Source organism: Pundamilia nyererei, unplaced genomic scaffold (assembly GCF_000239375.1).
Source record: "Pundamilia nyererei isolate P.nyererei 1_Seehausen unplaced genomic scaffold, PunNye1.0 scaffold00032, whole genome shotgun sequence".
Classification (NCBI taxonomy): domain Eukaryota; kingdom Metazoa; phylum Chordata; class Actinopteri; order Cichliformes; family Cichlidae; genus Pundamilia; species Pundamilia nyererei.
In genome coordinates, this window is record NW_005187433.1 from 4,156,281 (window position 1) to 4,181,635 (window position 25,355).

General features: G+C 40.6%; 1 protein-coding gene across 1 annotated transcript in view; it reads right to left on the reverse strand.

Moving 5' to 3' along the window:
• LOC102207286 (breakpoint cluster region protein-like) overlaps window positions 1-25,355 on the reverse strand; it is an 83,545-nt gene that overhangs the window by 15,833 nt on the left and 42,357 nt on the right. The window contains exons 2-8 of the mRNA XM_005729319.1: window positions 19,373-19,557; window positions 14,084-14,188; window positions 12,043-12,228; window positions 5,246-5,353; window positions 3,397-3,454; window positions 3,227-3,279; window positions 2,599-2,733 (exon numbers count right to left, since the gene is read on the reverse strand). Of these exons, the coding sequence (XP_005729376.1) occupies window positions 2,599-2,733; window positions 3,227-3,279; window positions 3,397-3,454; window positions 5,246-5,353; window positions 12,043-12,228; window positions 14,084-14,188; window positions 19,373-19,557 (830 nt within the window). The remainder of the gene's footprint in view (window positions 1-2,598; window positions 2,734-3,226; window positions 3,280-3,396; window positions 3,455-5,245; window positions 5,354-12,042; window positions 12,229-14,083; window positions 14,189-19,372; window positions 19,558-25,355) is intronic.

A 25,355-nucleotide genomic window follows, 5' to 3' on the forward strand; every position in this document is an offset into this window, starting at 1 on the left:
ACTGAAGGATATAATTATTCATCACGAGCTACACAATCAAGGTTGTGATCACGACCAAGTGCTGTGATAGATAGCTTCCGGATGAACTGCTTACTGTCTGTCTGACAGCCATCTCTACTGGAAACTGTCATCTACATCTGTCAGTTCAACCACAACAAGAGGATCCCTAAAAAAACAAAGAAAAACTCATTATGCCTTCTTCTCTTCTGTCCAGGTCTATTTGCCTAATCAGGATTATACTGTCCCAGCCACTGTTGAGCAGTGTACACATCTCTCAGTCTCCATGCGTTTGCATGGGGATTCAGATGTTCTGTGAAGTTGCTCCACATGTAACATTACCCCCGGAGGATACTTCCTATCTAGAAAAGAAACAACCAATCAAAAAGCTCTGTCTATGTCATACATGTGCCAGCTTACATGCTGTCAAGTCAGTTTATTTTTAGAGTGTTGCGCAGCAGTTTGAGGATTTGACACATCAGAGGGAACCAGCGCTAAAAAATATGAATCTGTACTGTAAGCATGCATATTAACATTACGAGCACAGCATAGCATTATCTGCTCTTTACATGATCGTTAAAGCTGACGCTTCAAACACCATGTACCCGACGGTTATGGGACAAAAGATATGTAGATGTGGCCTCTTTCTGCTACTAAAAAAACAACAATAAAATATCTAAAAAGTCATGAAAAAAAGGCTTAACTTAGATTCTTGCACTGAATATTCGTAGAGCTGTTTGGTGACTGCTTCGATGTAATGTGTAGCTACATTTCTAGGAGGTGCACATTAGTTTATGATGTATATTAAAGCGCAGGGTTTCAGACCGGTTTGTGCATCTATTACGTAGATTTAATGCAGATGCATAAATGCACTATTTCACAGCCACCATGTGGATGCAGGCAGAAATGAGAATATGGGAAGACGAGCTCATTTGTTTTATCGAGCTTCTTTGCTCTGCAACTAGGAAAGAAAAAAAAAAGACATCTTTAACAAACCAGCTGTCTGCGCACATCAGATGACATTTTTTACAGCATGAATCTTCGGAGAAACGCGTCTCTCTTTTTTCCTTGTAAAAACTGAGCAGAACATCAGCAGCGTAAGTGTGGAAAGAGAGCGACATCGGGCGGAGCACGCCGACGCAGAGGACGCCGATTAAATATTGACCATCTCCTGGAGGTGCCTCGCTGACAGCGCGCAAGCACTGACGTGAGTTTACAAAAGGTCTGTGTTTATATTTAGAGTAAATGCTTAGAGGGCCACACTGCGTCTGTGTGTGCATGTGTGTGTGTGTGGTTTTTTATCTTGTACAAAAAATTCGGGACACGTTTGTTTATTAACAGGCTGAAGGGTCTAGATGACTGTGTACATTTAGCTCCACTCACATCAGGAGCATTTTCCCCCCCAAGGAAAACAGAGCCGAGTGAGCGACATCGTTTGCATTTTAATTAAGCAGTTTGTGTTTGTGTCGCCCCCCACTCATGTGGCCAGGCCAGGACCTCTGGGGGGGCACCTGTTTTGCTATGCTCCTGCATGCCTCCAGTCCAGTGACTAAAAACACAGACTGCTCACAAGCAGATTTCAGGTCAGATCATAATTGAGCACTCTGACCTGTTTCCTTTTGTTCTCGCGTCCTCTCATTATGGCATAACAGCAGAAGAAAGGAAAAACATTACGACTGCTGAACTGAAATAAACTTAAATGTAAACCACTCACATCAACACTGTGACATGTATGTACAGACTGGAGTCTGTAAATTCAACAAGGAACTGAAAAAAATCTAATCAAGTCTGTCGCATGCTCCATCCATAGCCAGGCACAATATAATGAGCCTCATTGATTGTGCTGCTTTCATGAATCCATGATAAAAATTTCATGATTGTGGTATGGCGGCGTGGAGATGGAAATGGGCGCCTGGAGGGACAGATGGGCACGTGTGTATGTATGTTCAAAAGCAAACAAGACCAGGAGAATGAGAAAGCATATGAAGCTGTGTGTGTGCGTGCGTGTGAGGAAAGGGTGCGGTAATGACCTCCCGGTGAGTGAGGGAGGAGCCTTTTTGCTCGCTCCCTCCCACTCTCAATTTATGAATAATTAACTTGGAATCTGCCAGTCAGAGCGGACTGGTTGCTCACTACAAGGCATTATGTACGGCACTGTCACGCAAGCTATCAATCAAGAGGCATCCACTCATGTGCATCAAGCCATCTCCAGGGATGAGAGAGACAGCGGGGCGGGGGTGGGGGCGGCTGTGAAGTGTGTTAGCGTTAGGGGAATTGCTCTCAACTAGACAACCCTGGTATGACCATATAAGGACATGGGCTCTGCTTTAGGCTGCAGATTGGTGCATCTGGTAGACCCCTATGGTAGCAACTTCAAGGTCATTTAGAGGGTTTTGATTTAATTTAACGTAATTTCATTTCATTTAAACAGATTCAAGTCAAAGATGTGTCCTTAATGTTACAGTTTATTAAAGTCATAGTTACAATTTCGAGACAACAGAATATACCACACCTCCTATGAGCTGATCAAGGCAATAATTGGACCAAAGAATGACATCAGCTCAGACCTCAGCGTGACTTTTAAACCTCTGTAACACTCACCTCTCCTTTCTTGAAAGTCTGGCGACGGGACGTCGTCTCCTCATTGATGCTAGACAGAAAGTTCTGGGAGATCCGCAAGGCGTCCTGCAGAAGGGGGTGGTCCGGGTGGCTGATGGGTGTGTGTTTGAGCAAGTCCTAGCAGTACAAGGAGAAACATTGAGATGCAGAAGCATATTTTCAACTTATAAAGTTACAGTATAGCAAATCTTACTTATTACGAGTTAACTATAATCCTCTTTTCCTTTTAAGTGTTACACACACAGTCCAGCCATACTCTTTATCAAAAAACACCACAGTCCAGGAAATGTATGGATGAGTCACACAGCTTTATGGCTCAATGTTTCTACAATAAGATTTCACAGATTCAATAAACTATAGACCCATAGAACCGTTCAGTACAATAAAACAGCTGAAAAAAAAAAAAGACGGGCTGTCAGGTTTTTAAAAAAAATAAAATAAATTATAAGCAATTATGCTAACCAATGGCAAATGAAACACAGGCTGTTCTTTGATCACCCAACGCATTCTTTCATGGTTTAATTTGTGAGAAAACATCACAATTCCCAAAATACAGAAGAACACAGTTATTAATGAGCATCGCTGGGCCTGCACGTTCTCTATTACTTACATGAAGTACCAAAGTGCTGCGCGTCACTCTGTCCACTGGTTTATAAAGCAAAGCTATAAACGAAAAAAGAGCAGATAACAGACAGATTTTTTACTGAGCCCATTTGCAACATATAGACAATAAAAATGTTTACACAGAAGGGGTGTAAAGTGTGGCACGAGATAGCTGACCTTCTAGTGAGTTCTTGCCTGTCTCCTTACAGTCCTTGGGGCTCCTCACCTTCAGGTTCTGTTTGGGTACAAAACAAAGGTGCAAACAGTGGCTTAAAAATGTATAAAAAGACCTTTAAAAGTCTCTTCAGTGACAAAACACGATGAAGTTACTATCTTTTCATTCTTTAGCTTTAAGGTCATCCACTTCCAAATTAATTACGCAATATTCAGCAGATTTTCCCCCCACCATCTTGCTCAGATGGCTTTGAGTCATGCATCATTACTAAGGCCATTAACAACCCTCGATGATGAACTCCCCATATGCATGTAGATACCAGCCTCCACTCTTGACTACTGGTCCTCAGAAAACACAGACATGTGCTGATGGTGTGGCAGAAACTAACGCATGCTTGACAAAAAAGAGAAAGAAATGGCATGAGAACTAGTTTAACTCACAACTGCAGTTTTCTTCCACATAATAAAAGATCATTATTTAGGATCAATATTTTTTTTCTGTTTAATTCATACATAGCAGTTTAAAAAACACTTCTCCTCAAATCCCCCTCAAAAAATCTAAATCCTTGGCTGCCGTTCAAACAGAAATATCCCAAAATGTATGACGAGAGCTGCGATGTTGCTGGAGCTTGCACATTTCCTATCTATGTTGGACGGCCTCAGTACAACACTCTACTGGGAGACGAAGTTTAAACCGGATTTTATATCAGCTTTCAAAGCTAGATTTGAGGCCAGAGTATAATATCTTCTCAGCCCATGAAGCGTTTGGAAACTCAAGTTTAGATAAAAATACTCCAATTTATGAGACAGTTTCTACACCCTGTGCAGGAGAGCTCCTATTTTACAGGTGCTCTAATTGCAGATGAAGCCAAATAGAGGCCTTCACCAAAGAAAACTGCAGAAAACACCATCCGCTATCCTCAAACAATATTAAACGCATGGGCACACATCACATCTTGCCTCTGGCTGCATTTGCACAGAAATATTCAGCAGAGCATTAAAATTTAAATGCAAGGGAATTATAAAAGCTGTTTGGGTGAACGATGGCAGTGTGTTTTGCAAGTGCATTTAATCGGGGACAAAAATGTTAAGCAGTGACTAAACTACAATACCTCTTAGGCAATGTTCATTGACTGAACACACTAATTGAACACAGCTGACGGTTAGTCATCATTTTCATTCTGCGTTGTCTCCAGCTGCACAAGCAGCTAGGTGCATTTTTGCTCTTCTTGTATAAATAGGTACAGAGCTAAGGAAAGTTTATGTTAACATCATGTAGAAATAATAGTAATTACCCCAACCCCAGCAGAGCTTTACCATCACAAACTGCTCTGTGGCTCGAGTCATGACAACAAAAATGCGATGCAGCATCAATTCATACTGCGTTCAGTTAATTTTATCACTTTGGTCTGTGATTGGATTAGTGAGGTAATGTTTTTCATCATCAGATGCTGTTATAACACCACATTAGTTGCATAAAATAAAAAGGTTAACCTAACAAAAATAAATCATGTGATGTTGCTGAATGTTATTATTCCAAAATTTTGCCTTAACCCAAATTTCTTCATATTTTCTCAATTTCAAGTTATTTTCACAGCAGGTTGAGTAAGTTCAAATCTGGAGATACTAGCCCGACATTTTGACTGCCTTTTCAGTGCTTCCAAGCTTTCATACTATTCTGAAGTGCAAAAGGAGAAGACTTCTTAAAAGGAGAACATTTTTATAGAGCTTTATGATCCTTGTAAAGCATTGCGTAGCACATCAAGAGGAAAAAAAGCACAAGCTGTGACCCTCAGTTTGCTGGTAAATAGGAATCAAGTGACTTAACTGTTCTTTTTACTCGCTTTCTTACCTCAGAAATTTCAGCAAACTGCGTGTTCGCCTGGCAGCACTTCTCCGCCGTCTCCACAGCCAGCTCATAGTTGTCCACAAATGCCCGGTAAACCCCTAACTGGCTGGCCTGAGAGAGAGAGCAGGAAAAAAACTTTAATTCGCAGATCAGACATACTTAAACTTATATACAGTGCAGTTTCGCAATGCAGTGACAGTGAGCTTGAACAACTTTTAAAAAGCTTCCATGTTGGAGGATTAAATAAGGGCAAACTATCTTTCCTGAGCTTTCAGACTTTAAGTTAGAAATTCAGACACACAAAATTACCCGAAAGTCTTCTGTAGTGCCTTCCAGACAGTGCAGTTATACTTGTCTGCACTGCTATTGTAATGCCCACAGGTTAAGTAATGAGTAAGTGGGAAAAGAAATTCTAAAATTGCAGCACAGATGTCCGAAACACTGGACAAATGTGTACAAAGTGCATTTGAACTGTAACACAGAGTCTGTTCAGCTGTGTGTCCCAGGGACTGTACATGAGCGGCAGACAACTGAACAAAACAACCGGCGAGAGACAGATCACAGCTACAGCGTGTAACCATGGTGGTCTCTGCGGCACATTGCCATAGCAACCAGCGAGCCCCGCACTGAGCTTGGGTGAGTAATTAATGATTGGTGTAACAGAGGCTATGAAAGCACATTTAGTGAGCTGTGTGACTGAATAAAACTCCATCGAACGTTGCCTGCCAGCGCTGCAATCCATCTCTGCCGCGAACAAAAGGACAATCAATTCTCCAGAACAAAAGCCGATGGATGCGGACGGAGTACAGTGGAGATTTGTGCCTCGAGAGTGACGCAGACTCTCACACACCTCGAAAATGATTAGCATGTACGTAAGCATGTCTTACCTGAGTGCACTGAGCAGAAATGAATGCATTTAAAACATGAAACACCTAGCACTTTGTTGCACTTGAGACCTTTATAGCCTGTGTGAAGCTTCAGACGTTTGGTTTAGACTACACATCATTTGCATCACTTGCAATCATAATATAGTACTTTTTGGGATTACACTTGAAGAAAAAGCCATTTGATTTTTAGTAAGATTGTGAAAAAAAAAAAAAAGACAATAGTGTTTTAAGAACTTCATCTGAAAGTAAAGAAGGTGAAGAACAGACACAAGTCATATTTACATGATCACAGCTGAGGCACATCACATCAACAATCTATGGACTGTCTCCAAGGCTTTCAATCTCACACTCGTTTTCAGATTTTATTAAAGTCTAATTCACTTCCTCTAGAACTTCAAATGGCTCCGTGCACCACAAGTTTGTTCGTGTGTCACCAGTCACACCAGATTTGATTACCTGGTCTGAGCCCGTCTGAAAAAGGGCTCAGAAAAAGATAAAAACATGAACACAATTACAGTTTCTGTGATTACATCTTTTAGTTTTGGCTGACCAGATGATGTCTCCAGTATCAGGTGTATAATGATGTGGCTAATAGTAGTTTTTGTTCTCTTTAATTTTACAAAAAAAAATTATGTTTTTAATGCACAGTACTGTGCAAAACTGTCAAGATACCCTTAATTTCTCTATATTTTGCCTCCAAAGAACCAGATTTTTCTATTTTGAAAGTTCCTCAGGCTTTCCAAAAGTCTTTTCTTTGGACATTGGCCGTGTTTTCACTCATTTTCACTTCAATCCTTGTAACTGACCATTTTTAGAGGAAGTTTTGTTTTTGTTTTGTTTTTGTTTGGTTTTTTTTTTGGGGGGGGGTGACCACTAATCAAGCATAAAAAGACACCACCAACTCAACTATCCACAAATATCTAGCAGCCTGTCGCCAAAACACATAATTTCTACAAAATCTAAAAAAAACACATGATGGCAGGCATGAAATGGTATTTTAGCACTAACAAGTTGATTCCCAAAGACCTAAAAAGTCAGCATTCGCATGGTGTGCAGAGTGACACACATATCTGAGGAAACTGAACAAGCAGAGGACAGAAGAAGTGGCAAGCCTGACAGAGTCCTGTCACAGGACCTGAGAGATGCATATAGCCCTTCAGTTCACCCATCTAATATTTGCCAAAGCCTCATCAGCATCAGTGCAAGAGTGACTTTCAAGAAATCATTCTTAACGAAGAAAACAGAGAGAAAAGGCTGAGCTACCTCAAATTACAAAAGAAATGGAGCAAAACTCGATGGTGACAGAAGTGATGAATCCAAATTTTACATTTTTGCTTCAAATCATCATCATTTTGTCATGATAGAGGTAAAACAATGAGTGTTCACAGCCATCTGTAAAACACAGCGGAGGGTCTGTTGTGGTTTGGGACTGCTTTTCAGCCAGCGGGGTTGGGAATTTTGTTAAAATCGATGGAATTATGAATCAATGGAAATATGAAAAAGGTATCAAATCTTGATGGTACTGAAAAGTGTCTGATTGGCAGCAGCTTCATTTTTCAGCATGAAAACGATCCTAAAAACAACGACAATGTCTATGTATACATAAAACATACATTTATTTCCATGTGTGTTTGGACCTTTCAGTAAACTGGTGCACCTATTTTCCAGTCTCCAAGCAAAATATAAAGAAATATGGGGAAGGTCAAAGATTTTGCACGATCCCAATGTTTTACATGGCAAACAAGTGAGACTCCATTTAATTTAAAGAGAATACAGGCTTTACAAGCCTCGGCATGAGGCCTGACTCTGAGCAAGGCCAGGTGATTTGTGACTGCTTTTACTTTTTAAATATAAATATATATGAGGCTTCATGTATTTTGTTGACCTAGATGTTCTTCCACTTTTCCACAATCCTTACTTAATTCAATTATTAACCTAAAACATCTCAAACTGAGCCTATTCTTCCTTTTAAATCTTTTTTTTTTAAATTCATGGGGTGTGAGAGCTTATTACGTCAGGAATGCAGTCACAAGTTTTCTAAACATTGTTTACACTTGTTCAAGAGTGACAGATCTCGCTTTGTGTGTCCAAAACTATTTACAGCTCTGAGGCAACATGCTACGTGCCACCTGACTGGAATTTGCACCCTATTAACTGTGTTTTTAAATCAGGTTCTCACAGATGCATTTTTAGGCAACAAAACTGTCTCAAAATGTGTTTCACATTCACGCACAGAAAGAAACAGCAAAGAGGAAGGTGAGGAGTAAAGTAGCTTTCATAGTCCTGCAATCCCCAGTCCTGCCCTGGGCCACACAATCTGCGACACAGCGGAAGCCATTCAGAGCGTGACAGTTTGACTGTGTCTGCCAGCCACTTCCACACACAACAGCACTGAGGCTTACCAAATGCAGCTACAGTATCATAGCAGAAAATGCCTTTGGGTGATGAAAAGAACTGCTTAGGTGTCTGGATTTTTCACTTCCGGATTTGTCCCTTTGTGACAGTATGTGTGTAATCCACAGTGGAAAACAACATTAAGAAAACAGCTTCATGACAGACTATGGTCATTCTATGAGGAAGCTGAATTTGCCCTCAGTTAGTTAAGCCTTCTGACACATATGAGAAAGACAAAATTAAAAAAAATCAGTGTGGTCTATGTCGACATAATAATACAAGAACAGACAGAATGAAAAAACTTTAATTCTGTTTTAAGTTTAATGAAAGAATCTAGTCCTATGGTGCTACCTCAGTGCTTTGAGTGCCAACACCAGTACACTGACATGCTCACAATGAAACCACCAATATGCCACAATATTTCAGTTTATCAAGTTAGCAGGCAACACTTGCTCATCAGATCTAAACACAAAGCGAACTGAGGCTTGCAGTGAACCAAAGTGAACCAGAGATTTTGATTTGATGGTGGCACAGAAGTTATTATACTTTTTCACACAGTGCATGCATTTGTAAAACGATTCAATTTTTGTTCTGTTTTTTTCTTCATTATTTTTTCTAGGCTTCACTTAATGTCTTTGAAGTCGCTGCTTTTCAGCAATTGCTAATTGATTAAAGTCAAAATAAGTCTTGGGGTAGAAATTATGCTCCTCACTAAAGATTAATAACAATTATGACTTTTTATCAACGGGGCTGATATACTGGTCGGTAATAGCCATTTGCTCATATATCATTATCAGCATTAATAATGACCAACAAATAAAAATTAACAAAATTTTAAAAATTGCCAGGAGAAACACCCTTCAATCATGTTATGAGCGTTGTTGCAGTTCTTTGCCCACCAGAGGGCACTATACAACTTCCCTATTGACGCACAGGTTTGGAACACAATACAGCCAGCTGATGGCTGGAAGGTGGAGCTTAAACAAGTAATTTCCTGTGACAATAAAATTTTATTTCTAAATTGCACTGTCATACTGTCTTAGTGAGGACTCGTAAATAACTACACGTAACAAATGTTAGGGAAATCTGTTTCAAACCTATGGCCAATTTAGGATTGCCAATTACTCCAAAACATCCATGTCTTTGGATTGTGGGAGGAATCAAATCCAACGGCCCAGGCAGGACCTTCTTGCTGTGAGGCACCCGTGTCTCACAGCAAGAAGTGTTTACTTTAAAAAAATACTCTTGAATTTCTTTTTTTCTTAAAATTCATGCTGAGCTTCTCCTAAAAGGCTGAACAAAATTTCACATCAATCCAACCAAAATTAAAAAAAAATAATAATAATAATCAGTCTGGATCATGATGGTGGCTTTAGCATCGAACATTATCAGAGTCACAACAGTACCATGGCCGAAAGCAAAAATGTGTCATCGGGTTTTTTTGTTTCTTCTTGAAATGCTCAGAGACAGTTTATCAGTTTGCCTGGCTGTCTTCATGGTGCAAAGCCTTAACTTTGTTGCTGTGTGTGAGGGAGCAGCAGAAACATGAGCATGATTCTGCCCTATTTTCAGTCTTCAAACACTATTCTCTGACAGTCATGCTCATAGCCTGTCACTGATGCTTTGGCACTTCCTCTTTTCTCTCCGATTCTCGCCTTCTTCCTTCTGATGTTTTACGATTCGTAAGCCTGTCTCTCCTCAAAGATTTCAGAGTCATGGCAAGACAGCTCTATCACAGTTGCAGCAGCCTAAATCTTCTTGCCTAGTCAACTCCTACCTCCTCTCAACCCTCCCTACCCCCCGGTCCTTGTCTGTATCACCTCCTCTCCTCTCAACTAATCCCCGTCCCTCCTTCTCTTTCTAATGCAGACTGTCATCCAACATTTTCTCCCTTTCCCCCCCTCTTCAAGGCTCAGCATGGTCACCTTTTGACTTTTATTAACTATAGTCTGGAGAAGGGAAGTGTATGAGGTAGTAAATGTATAAGCATGAGAGCATCAATCTAAAGATGTCTATTTACAGTTACAGTGTTAGTAACAATAGTTACTGTAGCTACACCAGACTGTCAAGGTGGGGAAAGAAAGAAAAAACACAAAATGAAAACGAGTGACGTAATTGCTGAGCCAGACAAAGAAGCTCTCTAAATATATGGGCAAACTAGCACCAGTCTATGGAAATACTAGCTACACCTTCCAATTTAAGTTCAAATGAAATCTAATATAGTCAAAAATGAAGTTCTTAATTGACATAATCCTCTGGGGGGCCCCAGAGGTCAAATTTGCCCTTCATTCAACCTTGCTCGGCAACCAGTGAAGAAGTCATTATTCTACTGGTGCCTCTTTGTGTCTTGTAGGATGCCAGTCTGCCAGATTTAACATGCAGCGTTCCTTTCAAACACATCTCACAGCTAACAATCGCTCTGCTCAATAATTAACATCAGAACCATGTCATTTCTTTAATGTTAGAGGTGACCGTGAAGCGGTTTTATTAGATAGAAGTTCAGTGTGAACAAGGAGGATGGATACAACAATTTGATGGACTGGATTTTCATGTTTGCTTATTTGACATGAAAACAAAACCAATTAAATTCTTATTTCTTAGCCAAGCCACAAGGGGCGCCTCCCAAGATAAGTTAATGAGAATAAGATGGAGGGAGGGAGAGAGAGAGCGAGAGAGAGAGAGTGTATGTGTGTGTGTGTTTCTGAGAAAGAGAGAGAGGCTCCTATTTATAGCAGCTTCTTCTAGACGTGAAACACACAGTGCTGTGATGGTCTCAGCTGCCTGAGGCAGAAAGGCGGCATTGTGAAAGACGCTTGCACCTCCCTCAGTGTGTGTGTGTGTGTGTGTGTGTGTGTGTGTGTGTGTGTGTGTGTGTGTGTGTGTGTGTGTGTCCAAGCACAAGTGAGTCAGAGGGGGAGAGGGATAGAGAGAGACAGAGCAATGGAGGGAGACACGAGTGGGAAAGGAGCAGTATTTCTAAGAGAATTAACAAATGATTCATTGTGGGTTAATTGACCCATTGTGAAAATGATTGAACAGACCCAGTGTAGATTTGGCCCTGACATCCTGGGAAGGACAAAAACGGCTGTTTAGGCGGAAATGTGGGGGGGGGGGGATGATTCAGAATCAGTTTGTTTGGAATTTAATATGATAATAAGAGCTTTACTCCAAAATTCTAATTACTTTTACTATTGGTTTAAGAAATTCAGCTTTTCATGGAAGCCTTCCGATGGAAGAAATAACATTACTGAGTAATGGAGCCCTAGTGAACCCTGTTGGTTTGTTTGGGGTCAGAAATGCAGCTGTAGCTGTTCTTATCAGTGCTGTCAAGTTTTTTTGGGTGGCCCATATTGTCAAGTTTTATTAGGGGTAATGTCAAGCAGTTACACAGAGGGACATTTCTGCTGTCAAGGGTACACACTCTAACAAACACCCTACAACCCCCCACCCTTTGACTCATTTCTCTCTTTGGCTATGAGCTCTAAAGGTGCACTAAAGGTAACTACGCTCCAGCCTTACTAGTTTCTGGAAGAGGTCCCCGACTCTCTGATGGTGGCTCCACTGCTGGACACGAGGCAAAAGTCCATCGTAGAACTCTTTGTGGATCTCGTAGAGCTCAGGCACTTTGAAGAAGATGGTTTCTATCTGGGCCACGGTAAGCACTGGTTGGGATGTTGTAGCAGCAGCCTTCAGAGGCTTCATGGGCTGAGGAGGACCAAGAGAGCAGATATAAATTTACTTTATTGTGTTTATTATGTTAGAAGCATTCTAAATGATCTTATAGAAAAAATAAAAAATATGACTAGATTAAGTGACTGTTATATTGCACTACTATAATGTATGAACTCATTCAGATTTAAAGTAAACAGTAAAAGACTTTTACAGGTTACACTTTGGTATCACATATTCTACACCAAGGTGTCTTTTGTTTCAAGTATGGTACATTTTTCTTTGTCATACTCATCAGTATTAAAACAGCAACAATGAGGCTTTACAGGTTTTACTGCTACCTTACCTGCCTTATCTGATCTGGGATAACCAGTAACATGTACAGTATTGTTAGGATACAATTACGGACCACTGTATTAGGCACACCTTTTCGAATCCTTTTATGCCTGAAACAAACATTTAGGCATGTAGACACACTTAGGATGACCTGCTGAAGTCCAAACAGAGCACCAGAATAGAGAAGAAAGATGATTTTATGACGCTGAATGGTTGTCGGTCCCAGAAGAGCTGGTGTGAGAGCTTCAGACGCTGCTGATCTGCTGATCTGATCTTAGATTTTCTCACACAACCGTCTCTATTGTTCACAGACAATGGCCCAAAAGAAGAGAGCTGCAGTTCTCTGTGTGAAAATGTCTCGTTGATGTCAAAGGTCAGAGGAAAATGACTGCTTTGAGCTGATAGGAATAGCAACAGTAACTCAAATGACTACTTGTTACAATCAAGGTAACAGAATAGCCGTTCTGAAACTTTGAAGCAGATGGGCTACAGAAGCAGAAGACCTCACCGGGCGCCACTTCTGTGAGCTAAGAACAGGAAGCTGAGGGTACAATTTACACAGGCTCACCAAAATTGGACTACAGATGCCTGCTGTGATGAATCTGCCACATTGCCACAAATGCCAGAAAATTCCTGTAAGGAAATCGACGATACTATCGGAACGGATATGAGGGAATGTACAAAGAAGTGGAAAAACTAGAGGGACAAATATTTCTGCCCCTGAAAAAAATCTTACCCCAACAAAGAGCAGAGACCCAGGAAAGAAAAAAAAAAAATCAAACAACGTTGTTTGTACTTGCTGGCACTGCATATAAAACACCAGGACACAACCACACGCTTAATTAAAACATATCCGCCACGCATAAGGATAAATGCCGGCAAAGACATAAACCACTGGAGTAGGTTACGTCACAGACTTCACAAAGATTCCCTGCAGAAGTCTAAACCAGAGCTTAGTACCTACTCAGCAGTATTTAAATGCCTCAGTGTGTTTATCTTCTTACTGGTATTTCTAGCAGCTTTACTGCACCATGTCACAAAGCTCAAATCATCACTTGTTTCTTGAATATGACAGCTCACTGTACTCAAATGGCCTCGACAGTCACCAGATCTCAATCTAATAGAGCACCTCTGGGATGTGGTGGACAGAAGATTGATGAGCAGCTGACAAATGCTGCCATGTCAATATGGACCAACAGAATGTTTCCTTGTTGAGTCTTCGCCACAAAGAATTAAGTCAGTTTGGAGGGCAAACCTACTACTAGTAACACTAACTTGGTGTACCTAATAAAGTGGCCAGTGAGAGTACTGTTTAAGCACCTATAAGTTAGGGGGACGTTAATGTTAGCTGCCCCTTCAGTAGACCAGCAAAGGGACAAATAGTATTTCTAAACAATCTACTAAACATTTGAAAAGCTTCTGTATATCTAAAGCGCTCACTCTCATACTCAAAAACCAATCATTTCCATTGTAAACACTCATATTTCCTGAGCAGTTGGTAGATTGATTATATACGGGACATTATGAGGACATTAAAAGTGATGTGTGTTCTCACCAGAAGCAGTGCCTCCAGATGACTGAGATACGTTTCCTCAGTGGCCAAGATCCCAGACAGGACCCACTTCCTCATCTCCAAACCTTTTTCTAGGTCACACTCGGTCTGTAACAAACACACAGAGAATAACGTTTCAAGAACACCCAGTAACGCAATGTGACGTACAACTGTTTGCTTAGCCTAACTTATTCTTTTGCTTATTTAAAATATTTTAGGAACTATTTTCACACTGCAAGCCCTTTGCTTCTTTTGTGACTATGTTACAACATCAAAACATAACATCCTATTATTTATATGTATATATTTGGTAAAGGACCTTTCATGCTGCTTCTGTGCGCCTGAGTCCAGGAAAATTAAACACCTTCCGAAAATCATCCCTGGTTGCCTCTCCGTTCCCTTCAGCTGAGTCAAAGCTCGCTGAAGGGCATAGATATGAAAAAATAAAAGATAAACTCCCCGGGTTGCCTTGATTAACCACCAAATCTGAAATAACTCAAACGGGCAGGGTCACCAAGGACAAGAAAAAAACGGCTGCGGTATAAATATGTGTATGTATGAGTGTGTTTGTGTGTTATGGGAGAGGCAAAAGCATGTGAGAAGATGCAGAAAAATAATTTACAAAGCCAGATGCAGACAGAGATGTGTGTATACATTAGGTTTTTTATTTACACATCTTTACACTGAGACACACAAACCTTTTTCCTGGTAGTTGTGACTGCATGAGCTTGGGATTAAACCAGTGAAACAGCCCTGAATCATCATTAAACGCATTTGGATGCAGCATGAATGATGACCATAATTAGTGGAAATTAGTGGATGAATATCAGCTGAACAGGTAAAATTGCATTAAGTAATAACATCTTCTTTTTATTACTCTTCTTTAATCATTTTTTCTTGCTGTTTTTACCTGTAACTACCTTAACAGTAAAAACAGCATTAAAAAAACAGCATAAAAAAAACAACAGTATTAAATACAATATTCATAAAAGCTGTTTTTGCTTTATATTGATTTGTTACTAAATACAGTTATTTTGAAAATTATATAAATGCTTGTCAGGAACGTTTATGTCTGCCTGTGCACCATGCATGATGCTCGCGTGAACTGCTTTTACATGCATACATGACTACTTGGATGTGTGTGGGCGTACATGCATTTATTTAAATGAAGGGGTAAATGGGTCTGAAACCTGTTTCCATGGCCACTGCATAAGCAGATGCTTACACAGATCTCAGGGGACTGTTACAAGCCAGAAGATTATGAAATGCTCCAGGATTTTTATGGACTCCATTACACAGGAGTCCATTACCACCATAGTTTCTGCCGGGCTCAATATGCTTTTATATGTCGTCAGTTTGATTCAGTAGCCTGCTACAAACACGTTCTCAACTCTTCACGTTTATTTTACATCAGCAAATTGACTGAATGAACGAAAAAAAAAGATTAAACAGAACTATTAACAACCGGTCGTTTGGACAGGTATGAAGATATATGTGTAGTCTTTGCTCTTCCTTGTGTAATATATTTAATATTTTGTAGATCTATTTACTGAGAGCAAAAAGAAAATTGTGCTGGGTAGACCAGGGCGTGTAATCCAATGTAATTGGATGTTAAAAAAATGCATGGATGTCCAGGTTTTGAATACAATATTTTACTCTCTGCTGTAATTTCTTAGCATCTTAGTTAATGATGTACAAGTTATTATTGGAATGAGGCAAAAACTAGATCCTAAGATGCAACTCAAGGATTTCTATAATTTAATATTCTGCTATTATCCCGATTTCTCATTTGCTCCAAAAAATATTGGATCTTCATCCAACTGTCTTGTACTCACAGTTTCTACTGCACAGTATACTACACTGTTTCTCACCTTATCATTTCTGTGGTAGACATGTAACATGCATCACGCAGAGCCTTCTAGGTATCTGGACTGAATGTAAGAACATTAGGTTCCCACGAAAGCCGATAATGAAGTATATTATGTGTAGATACTAACACAGTCAAAAGAGGTAAATGTTTGTCTTTACAAACAAAAGTGCATCGTAAGATGAGATGTGTATTTATGATATATACTTATCATTTTCAGTTAAAATTTCAGAAGACTAAAGAAGTGTCTGTGTGCATGTTTGGTTATGAAATAAGTAAAAAAAGAAAACATATTCTCCCTGCAGTGTACATAAGAAGCAATAAAAATAATATTTGACACTTAAATCTACACTTAAACCTCTTCAGCCCCAGCATCACTTAGCTGGAGTTCAGCCTGGCATGTTTTTAAGAATTCTGATGTACACTGGGTTTGTTTAGCAACATGTTTCTTTTTATTTCTTTTTATTTAGTGGACTCACAGATGGGACGGACAACAGTGACTGCGATAACAACAACCCCACATTTTATCAACCCTTTTCAATTTTCATTTTCTAATCTGTGTAGCATCCTGTTCTGCTATCCCTGGCTTTTTGAAAAGCCTAACGCGATTGGCTCCTAGCGCCACATCGGCTATGTAGTGGAGGTGGTGTAGGTCTTCAGTCAGATAAGACACACACTGATGGTGCACATGCTGCTCATTTAGAGTATTTCTGCTGATCGAGCAGAAAATAAAGCTTACTGCACACCTTAAGTGTGGGCCATAAGAGAGAGGAGTTAGTTGTTTTAATATACAGGGGCTCATGAACTAGGATGATCCACGGGGAGGTCAAAGCACAAGCAATTACCTGCAACATCTTCAATTTAAATCTGGCAGCAGGCCCCAGCATGATACTGCGGAGGTGCTACACATTGCTCACCAGACCCACGCGTATGTGCTGACGCTGTGTCGCGCCACTTGAATAGAAACATGTGGTTAACGGAGCTACTCTTGTTCATGTTTGCGCTGGTGTCAGTCACTTAGCCTTGCCCCAGTTGTGAAGAAGACCCAAATCATTATCGTGCATGACCGACGGCTTCCCTGGATAACTGTAGCCTGAGGGCTCTGCAAACAAACACAGGACTATGAATCCAGCTGGAAGTCTACGTGGCTCTGTCGCACTACAGTAAAAATATGGAAACTTCCTTACAACTAGGAAAAATCTGGGTTTGCCTGGGGACTGCACTGATTTTTTTTCCCTGTCAGCAACTAACCGTAAGACTAATTGGCCATCCAGAGGTTGAGTGTCTATCACCCACAACCTCTGGGTGACTCATTTTCAATGAAAAGATGACTGCATAGATCAGCTGGTGGGAAGCACCCTGTCTACAAATAATCAGACTTAGACTGGCATTTATTCCCTAACTTATTGCAGTCAATCTGAGTCAGTCTGTTCCAGTGAGCACGACTCATTTTCAGCGATCAGGTGACTCGCCAGCCAAATATTTTATAGAAAAGCAAGGTTGGAAAGTTCCTGTGTCATTTTGCAGTCAAATCTATGAGGTCGTGGCTGGAATCTGAATGTAAGTAGTTAATGTGCGTTTCTTTGTATGCAGACAGAAACTGATTTATGATTTGTGCAGATTTATCACAGTTAATTGACAGTTAGTTGCCAGTTTGACCCCATTCAATCACAGACTGGTCATTTTATCACCGTCATGAAGCAGTAAAGCTACTTTAAAGATGGCAGCTGACTGCAAAAGGTCGCAGTCTTGGTCTCGAGCAACAAGATTGCAAGTTCATTGTACGTGGTCACAGTAATTTTGGTCATGCTGCAATCTCCAAACAGTTTTGTGACCGCAGCATAAGTCTCTTGAAATTTCTCCTATTAAATACAGACATAATAACGCATCATTACCACAAACTTGATGGGAAATTAAGCAGAGTGAACTCTGTAGGTTCACTCTGTAGATGTCATAAAGTACACTATGATCATGCAGAAACACAGATGGCACACGTGGTCAGTGTTTTTGGTAAAACAGTTTAAGGATGTTATTGAATTTTCAGCAAACTTCTGATCAGTGACCCTCTTTTCCCTTTCAAGTGCTGGGCAGAGCCAGATTGTGAGCGAACAAGAGCCCAGAGCACTCTTAAATTAAATCAGCAGAATTACTGAAAGTGATGACTCATGACAGTGACGTCACTAAACCATCAGTTCCCCCTGAGCCAATCAGAGCTTACCTGGACTCTGACTCATCAATTAGAAAAGCAGAGTGGGGTGACGTTTGAAGACAGATTGTTCAAGGGCAAATCAAGGATGATGGTAACTCCATTTTGAGAACATTGATTGTAAGCCTGTGGGGAATTTGTTGATGGATATTTGCCACAGTGCATAATGTATTTATCCAGCCATCAGACGATGCATCTACAGGCTCTAAGCATGTAGTGTTGAATTTCTTTTTTCCATACAAACAGAAGGATTGTATGTGTCCAAATGCAAGCTAAGTATGTGCGCGCAAATTAAAACCACCGGGTGTTAAACCTCACAGGTCAAAGGTCGGTGCAGTCAAGGGGCACATCGTTTATTGACATTTTCAAGCCATCAATCAGTCTGACAGTCGCTTGCTCACCAGTACAGACAGTGAGCAAAGATTGAAGGGGCAGAGTAACCGATACAGCTTCATGACCACTGATGCAATTACTTCCTCCAAGGGCACAGGGGGTAGAGGCAGCATTAGCTTATTATATTCTCCCAAGATACCCCTCTATTGTAATTGAACCTATGGCTACAACATGTTTATCTGGTATATACTAGCATTTGGTACACAAAGTCCTTTGCTTCCACTGAGGACTGCATCATAGAACATATATAAATAACATAGAATAAATACAGATGACAAGAAAAACAGGTTGTGAGTCTGTGTCTGTGTGCGCACACATGTATCCTCTCCCTTATAACCTTTGAAGAGCAGACATCACAGATCACTGGTTTTCACTGCAGACAAGGAAGGAGGTCGCGTAAGAGGATGAAGGCAGCGATGTGGTGATTGAGGTGATAGGTAATTCTGCCTAATACACTAGACGAAAAAAACCCTGACTTTTAAGGCGGATGGGTTTCTTCACTGGATGACTGCTTCGGGAGCTATGAGGCAGGAGATATGTCCCTTATCAATCTCCTTTAAACAGCAGATATGGTTTTTCAATTGAAGACTTTTAGACAGAATGGGATTGTTCTAAGAATAGATTAGCCCAATTCCTGCTCTGCAATGGGAAAAAAATAATGTATGCAAGAATGAGCACAGTTTACCAGCGAGATTTGTTTTTGCTCTGTCTGCAGCTAAGTTGCTGAATCACTTGAGGAGACGTGAGAAAGCTTGGCATTTGGATTAGATGTGAGCATCTTGGTCTGCTTTGTCAACAACAGGACACGCCCAGATGTCATACTGACCGATTTGGAGGACTCCAGCGATCCGGAGGACAGAGTGTCCCGGCTGCTACGGCTCTTGGAGCTGAGGTGAGGAGATGACGACGGCGAGTCATCGATGTACGGCAGGATGTCGTGGTGCCTTCGCTGCTCCTCTGCTCGGTCTGCGTCGTAACCGTATGTGGGAGGGGTCCCGGTGAAGTGACCATCTGTGATGGGAGAAATTCAAACTTTAAGTTAGTGTTGTTGAATTTTCTTGAGATTTTTGTGATTTGTGATGTTTTTAATTTCTGTGCTGCAGTTCCTTGTAATGTACTTTAAGATGGCTGATTACTGGATTACTAATAAACCGCAGATTAAATGATGACTGACTGCTGTACTTAAGCATGTCACTGACAGTTGTGACTGCTGAAACAACAGTTAAATAAAATGTAGAGTGTACAGTTAACAGCCTCTTCCCTTTAAACTCAATTGAAGCCATCTTTTTAAGACATTTCTTTGCTCTTCTAATCACTAAATTCATACCACTACAAATAAGTGTTCTGCTTGGTACTTAAGTATCACGACAAAGGTCGCTAGATGTGCCTGGCAGGGTCACTAATTAATGCAATTCTGGAAAGTGGGGCAGACAAAACGAATTCCCCCCTCCTGCGTCTTTCTTCACATATATTCGCACAAAAACCTAAAGCTTGGAGAGAAAACACTTGAAAAGGCCAACTATAAACTGGGTCAAGGTGCAAATAATTTGAACACCGAGCGCAGCATCTCGAGGGAAATTTTAATAACCTCCCCTTGACCTGCTTCTACAGCGGGTGCTATCACTCTGCAGGAATAAATGCCTCTGCCACAAAGTGCTTTTGCCTGTGATCATGAGTGTTGGCCTTTGCAAAGAGGAGTGGGAGAGGCAGAATTAACAAGAAACAAAGGTCAGAACGTTGGATGCAAACAAACTGACCCATTTTATAAAGTCTCTAAGTGAGAAAATACATGCGCAGTTCAGGTTGTAGATTCCATTTATCAAAGTTCTTCCAGGATGAAGAGGTACAGTCAGCGCTTCGGGGAATGTGGTGTGCAACAGCTGAAGGGAAGACATCATGCATCTCCTGAGTGTCACAGAAGAGCTTTTTACTCATCTCCTCCCACTCCTACTGTACATTCAACAGAGCTGCACTTCTCACAGAGCTAGCTGTGCCTCCTCACACAGTGCTGACTCACACCAAAAACATGCTGCTCCACTGTGCAGTGTCACAAACATGCACACATATCCTTCAGTCATATCAGTTATATCGCTTTAAAACACGTTCAGCTAACATCTGATCGAGTATTTACTGTCTGATATCTCCGATGCACCTACTCTCTCTTTTCATAGCATTCTGTGAATCGTATACCAGCACACAGGGCAGTGAACAATGGCAGTGTGTCCATAGCCCGTATGACCTTCAGCCCACCCACCATTTGCTCCAAGTACTCGCTGCTGCTTGTGGGTTAGCACTGCCCACTGGGCCTGCTTTGTCCAGTGGCACTGAGCCAGGCAAAGACCAACATAAAGGTTTTGTGTTTGTGTCTGGTGAAAATAGTTTCTTCGCCCCCAAATGCCAAATCCTTCAGAAACCCAAACCTAGTAGAGTAATAAGCATTTTTCATTCACATACAGCTTTTAAATACACTGTGGCTGTTATTTTTGCAGCACTTGCATGTATCTTGTTGGAAATACTGTATTTCTTAACTTCCACGGACTCCAGCTAAAAATGCTGCGCTGTTCACAATTACGACAACTCGTTAGAGTCCTTTATCTTTTCAGACAGCTTTGCACAGTAAAAACCTTCATAAAAGCATGTTTTTAGAACTGATTCATTGTTTGTCTAAAAATACAGGGTGCGGATATGAAAACACCGAGTGGGAAATGAGTGAGTACCATCCTGCTGTGACTTCTTCTGTGTTTTTTCTAGCCCCACCTCTGTTGATTCATGTTAGGAGGCCTAACATCACAAGCTGACATTTACACAAAATCATTCTTCCAGCTGGTTCTTGCAGAACACTTGCAGAACTGTGAGAGTTTTCTGTTTTTGATACCTCATTTTGGGTTAATGCGTTTACTAGAAGCATGCAGAGTGTGTCTGTTCATGTGAATGCCTTTAGCACCCACACACAGCCCTGAGGGCAGCTGAGCATCCAAACAAAACTTTCAGGCTACAAACCACTTCCTGGTTAGAAAAGGAGCACAGACACAGACCACGGTCATAAACAATAAAATGTACAATTTAGATCAAATAAAGCTATATGGAAGCGTATGACTCACTGTAACTCTGACTCTGACTAGACAGAAGGCCAGCATACGTCTTTAAGGATTTAAAAAAAAATCAAGAATTGGTGCACAGGTTTAAATTTGTTTTGAGTTGTTTTTCTTTTAATCCACAAAAAGGTCAAAAGTATACATACAGTCTCAAATTACAAATGAAGAAAAACATGTGATAGAGCAGTTGCTGATGAACAGATTCAACCTTTTAAAATGAGAAGTGAAATCAGAGAATGCCGCTTCATGTTTTTTTGTAGCTCGTTCCATTTACAGGCACCGATGAATTTAAATCGAGATTTTCCAAGTTCAGTGTGAGCATCAATCTTAAAATGTCCTGCGACCATTGTAAGTACAGCACTGTGCTTAAAGTCAGTCAAAGACAGGAGGTATAGAGGTGATATTTGCTGCAGAGCCTCTTAGATAAATACTTTAATTTGCTAGGAGGGCACGATCGCTCTTTTTTTATATAAGATACAATAATGAGTAAGAAACTACTCAAGTTATTTAACATCTATACGTTTAAAAATATATATAGATGAAACATGTCATGAATCTCAATTCTTTTAATTTTCCTATGTATATATCATGTTCATTTGTATCCTTGTAAATGTGATGTTACTTTCTCACTGTGTCTTTCATTCGTGTCTCACCTTCAGCATGTGTCACCCACACGGAATTTAAAATTTGTATCCGCAGTTGAATTTTGTTCGACTTACCGCTAAATACAACATGAAGAGTTTTTTTAAAAAGTGCTGACAAAAACAAAATAGCTCTATTTTTTAAACGGATTTTTTTTTTTACAAATACACCAAGACAATCCAGAAAATGTGCAATTGTCTTTTAAAAAAGGTGTAAGATTAATAATATAGTGAAAAAAAACTACTAACACATTTGATTTATTAGACAATTACTAGCCTACTCTCAGGCTCGCCTACTCTAATGTTCCTGGACCTTCGAACAATCTTAACACTTTATCATATTTAACGGCAATCTGCACATGTGTGTTTATGTGCATGAGCTGCAGTTTCCACTGGGGGAGGGACTGTGTTTTTACAAGTCTGTTAATGGGACACTATAGCCTGTGGTATTCAAACACCACTTCTCTTTGCCCACGTCTGACCTGATCTTAGCCAAGACGCTGCTTCTAACATTGCCTTGAGTCACTTTCTGTTTGGCTGCATCTCTCACACTGTGGGTTTTTTTTGTCTTGTGTTTTTGTGAACTGATAGCTAGTGTTTTGTTTTGTTGTGCAGCCCCCACAGCTACCCTCTTCATCCTAATGCTGCTCACAGATTAGCACCCTCATCTTCTTGCTCTGAGCTCCTACACTTTCCCCTCCTCTCTTGTAATCATCCCCAACGGGACAGAAGTAACACTGAAAATATGACAGAGAGCACCGATGCTTAAAGAGCACAAACACACACACACACACACACAAACTGCCTTCTATATATTTTTTGCCAAAAAACAATCCATTGATTTCTACCTGGAGCTTTAGGCACAACAGAACAACCAAACTTCAGCTTTGAACCACAGAAACGGAACGCACACACATGCTCACATGAACACACATTCCTGCAAAATGTTTACATGGAAACAGTGTTTGGGAGGGGAACAGGTCTTTTTCCTGCTGCAGGTGGAAAACTACAATCGTACTGGGAATAACTGGTGCTAGGCTGCCATGGGAACACAGCGGCCTTTCCAAAACAACATCACAGGCAGGGGTATGAGGGTGTCATGTGATATATCTGTTGATGTGATGTGCTGTATAACAGAATACTGTATATCGGAGCTGTTCGCAGCTATTAAGTCGATATAGCTCCTGTGTGGTGTATATGATGGATTCTTTTTTGTTTTGTTTTTGGATCATGCATCCAGCTTTAATTCTGTGAAAATCCTAAATGGCATCAGGAAGCAAAGGTCATTATTATTTGTCACTAATTTTAAAAGATTCAATAATCCTTTGATTAAAAAGTGCACCTGCAGTTTAACTTACTCAATACTTATTTAGACTAAAACTAGCTTTTCCTACTGCAGGAAGTAGTAGGTGTTAAGACAAAACCTGCTTTTCGCTGATATTTTTAGGCTGGAAAATGAAAAATACCTCCGAACAGCCTTGAAAAACTCTGGTCACTCATATCAGTCTGGAAAAACCGCAAAAACCCAAGAGCTACATCTCAGACTGTACAGGCCTTGTTTACCATGTTAAATGTTAAACTTCATGACAGCAACATTAGAAAAAGACTGAACAAGTATGGCTGGTTTGGAAAGGTTGCCGAGGCAAAGGCGTCTTCTCTCTGAAAAAAACAAAAACATGACAGCACTGCTTGGGTTTGCAAACATGCATATGAACAAACCACATGACTTTTGGAACAACTTCCTTTTGACAGACGACACCGAAGTGGAGATGTTTGGTCATAATGCAGCGCCGGACGTATGGTACACCACACACAACATATCAGCACAAACATCTCCCTCTGCCATGCACGGTGCTGGAGGGGTGTTGATTTGGGCTTTCCCTGCAGCCACAGAACCTGGGCACTTGCACTCATTGAGTCAAACTCCTCTGTATACCAAAGTATATTAGAGCCAAATGTGAGCCCATTTTCCAAAAAGCTAAAGCAAGTCCAAAAGGTATTGCTCCTCAAAGTGGTAAATACTAAGCCACTGAAAAATGGGGTGTACTTAGTTACATAGACAGCTAAAACCTTACACTTGACAGAGGGTGTGCTTAGTTTATGCTACACATCTCAGTGTTTCTTCTTTCTGCACTATCACTAACATCATCATTAGTCTCAGCTATATTGTACTGTATACAACATTTAGTCATACTGTCGGAGAATAAACACAAGCTAGCCATTTATTTGCCCCAGTCAGTCTCACACATACAAGGAATTAAAAGGCTTGGCTGAGTAATAAAGAGAGCTGTGGCTGACAGACAAAGGAAACATTTGTTGCCTAAAGCCCTGCAAAGGAGGGGCGAGAGTAAAGAAAACAAAGGGGAAAAAAAACAAGACCACAGTTAAGACAAAAATAGATCTAAAAATTACACAAAAAGAAAGGAGATTTTAAAAAAAGATGAAGACAGGGGGTAGAGACAATACAGCACTCTGAGAGCCATGAAATTAAAGAGAGAAAGGGAGGGACTCTCAAAGGAGGCATAAGATATCCTCGATAGTGAGCTGCCTTTCCATCCCCCATCCCGCTTTTCACTCAGGAAGGCAGTTATAAATCTGCACAGGCTGCTGTCGCCTTTATTGGACCTGGGGACGAGGTCTGTCATCCTATAACTACCATTATACCTCCACTTCTGGTTCAACACACACACACACACAGACACCTTTAAGCTCCACCCGGCCCCACAGGATGCTAATGTTACGCTACAACACTCAGAGCCTTTTTTCTTTACCCAGCTATTTGATCAAAGCGGAGAATGCAATCAAAGGTCGAAGGGTGTGTCTCATGCCCCCACCCAAAGCTCCCCAATCCAAATGTGATTCATATACAGAGCGCTATTAGGGCAGGGTGCATTTGGGAGGACTAAGCTTATTGAATAGGCCAAGTCTGGATACTGGAGATAAATAAGATGCATCCCAGTCTCTTGGATAATGCTGCAATTCTCATTACAGTCAAATATGTATACAGTGTATATGTAATATTGTAAAGAAGAATATTAAAAGGGAGGAAAAGAAACGTGGAGGGCAACCCTTC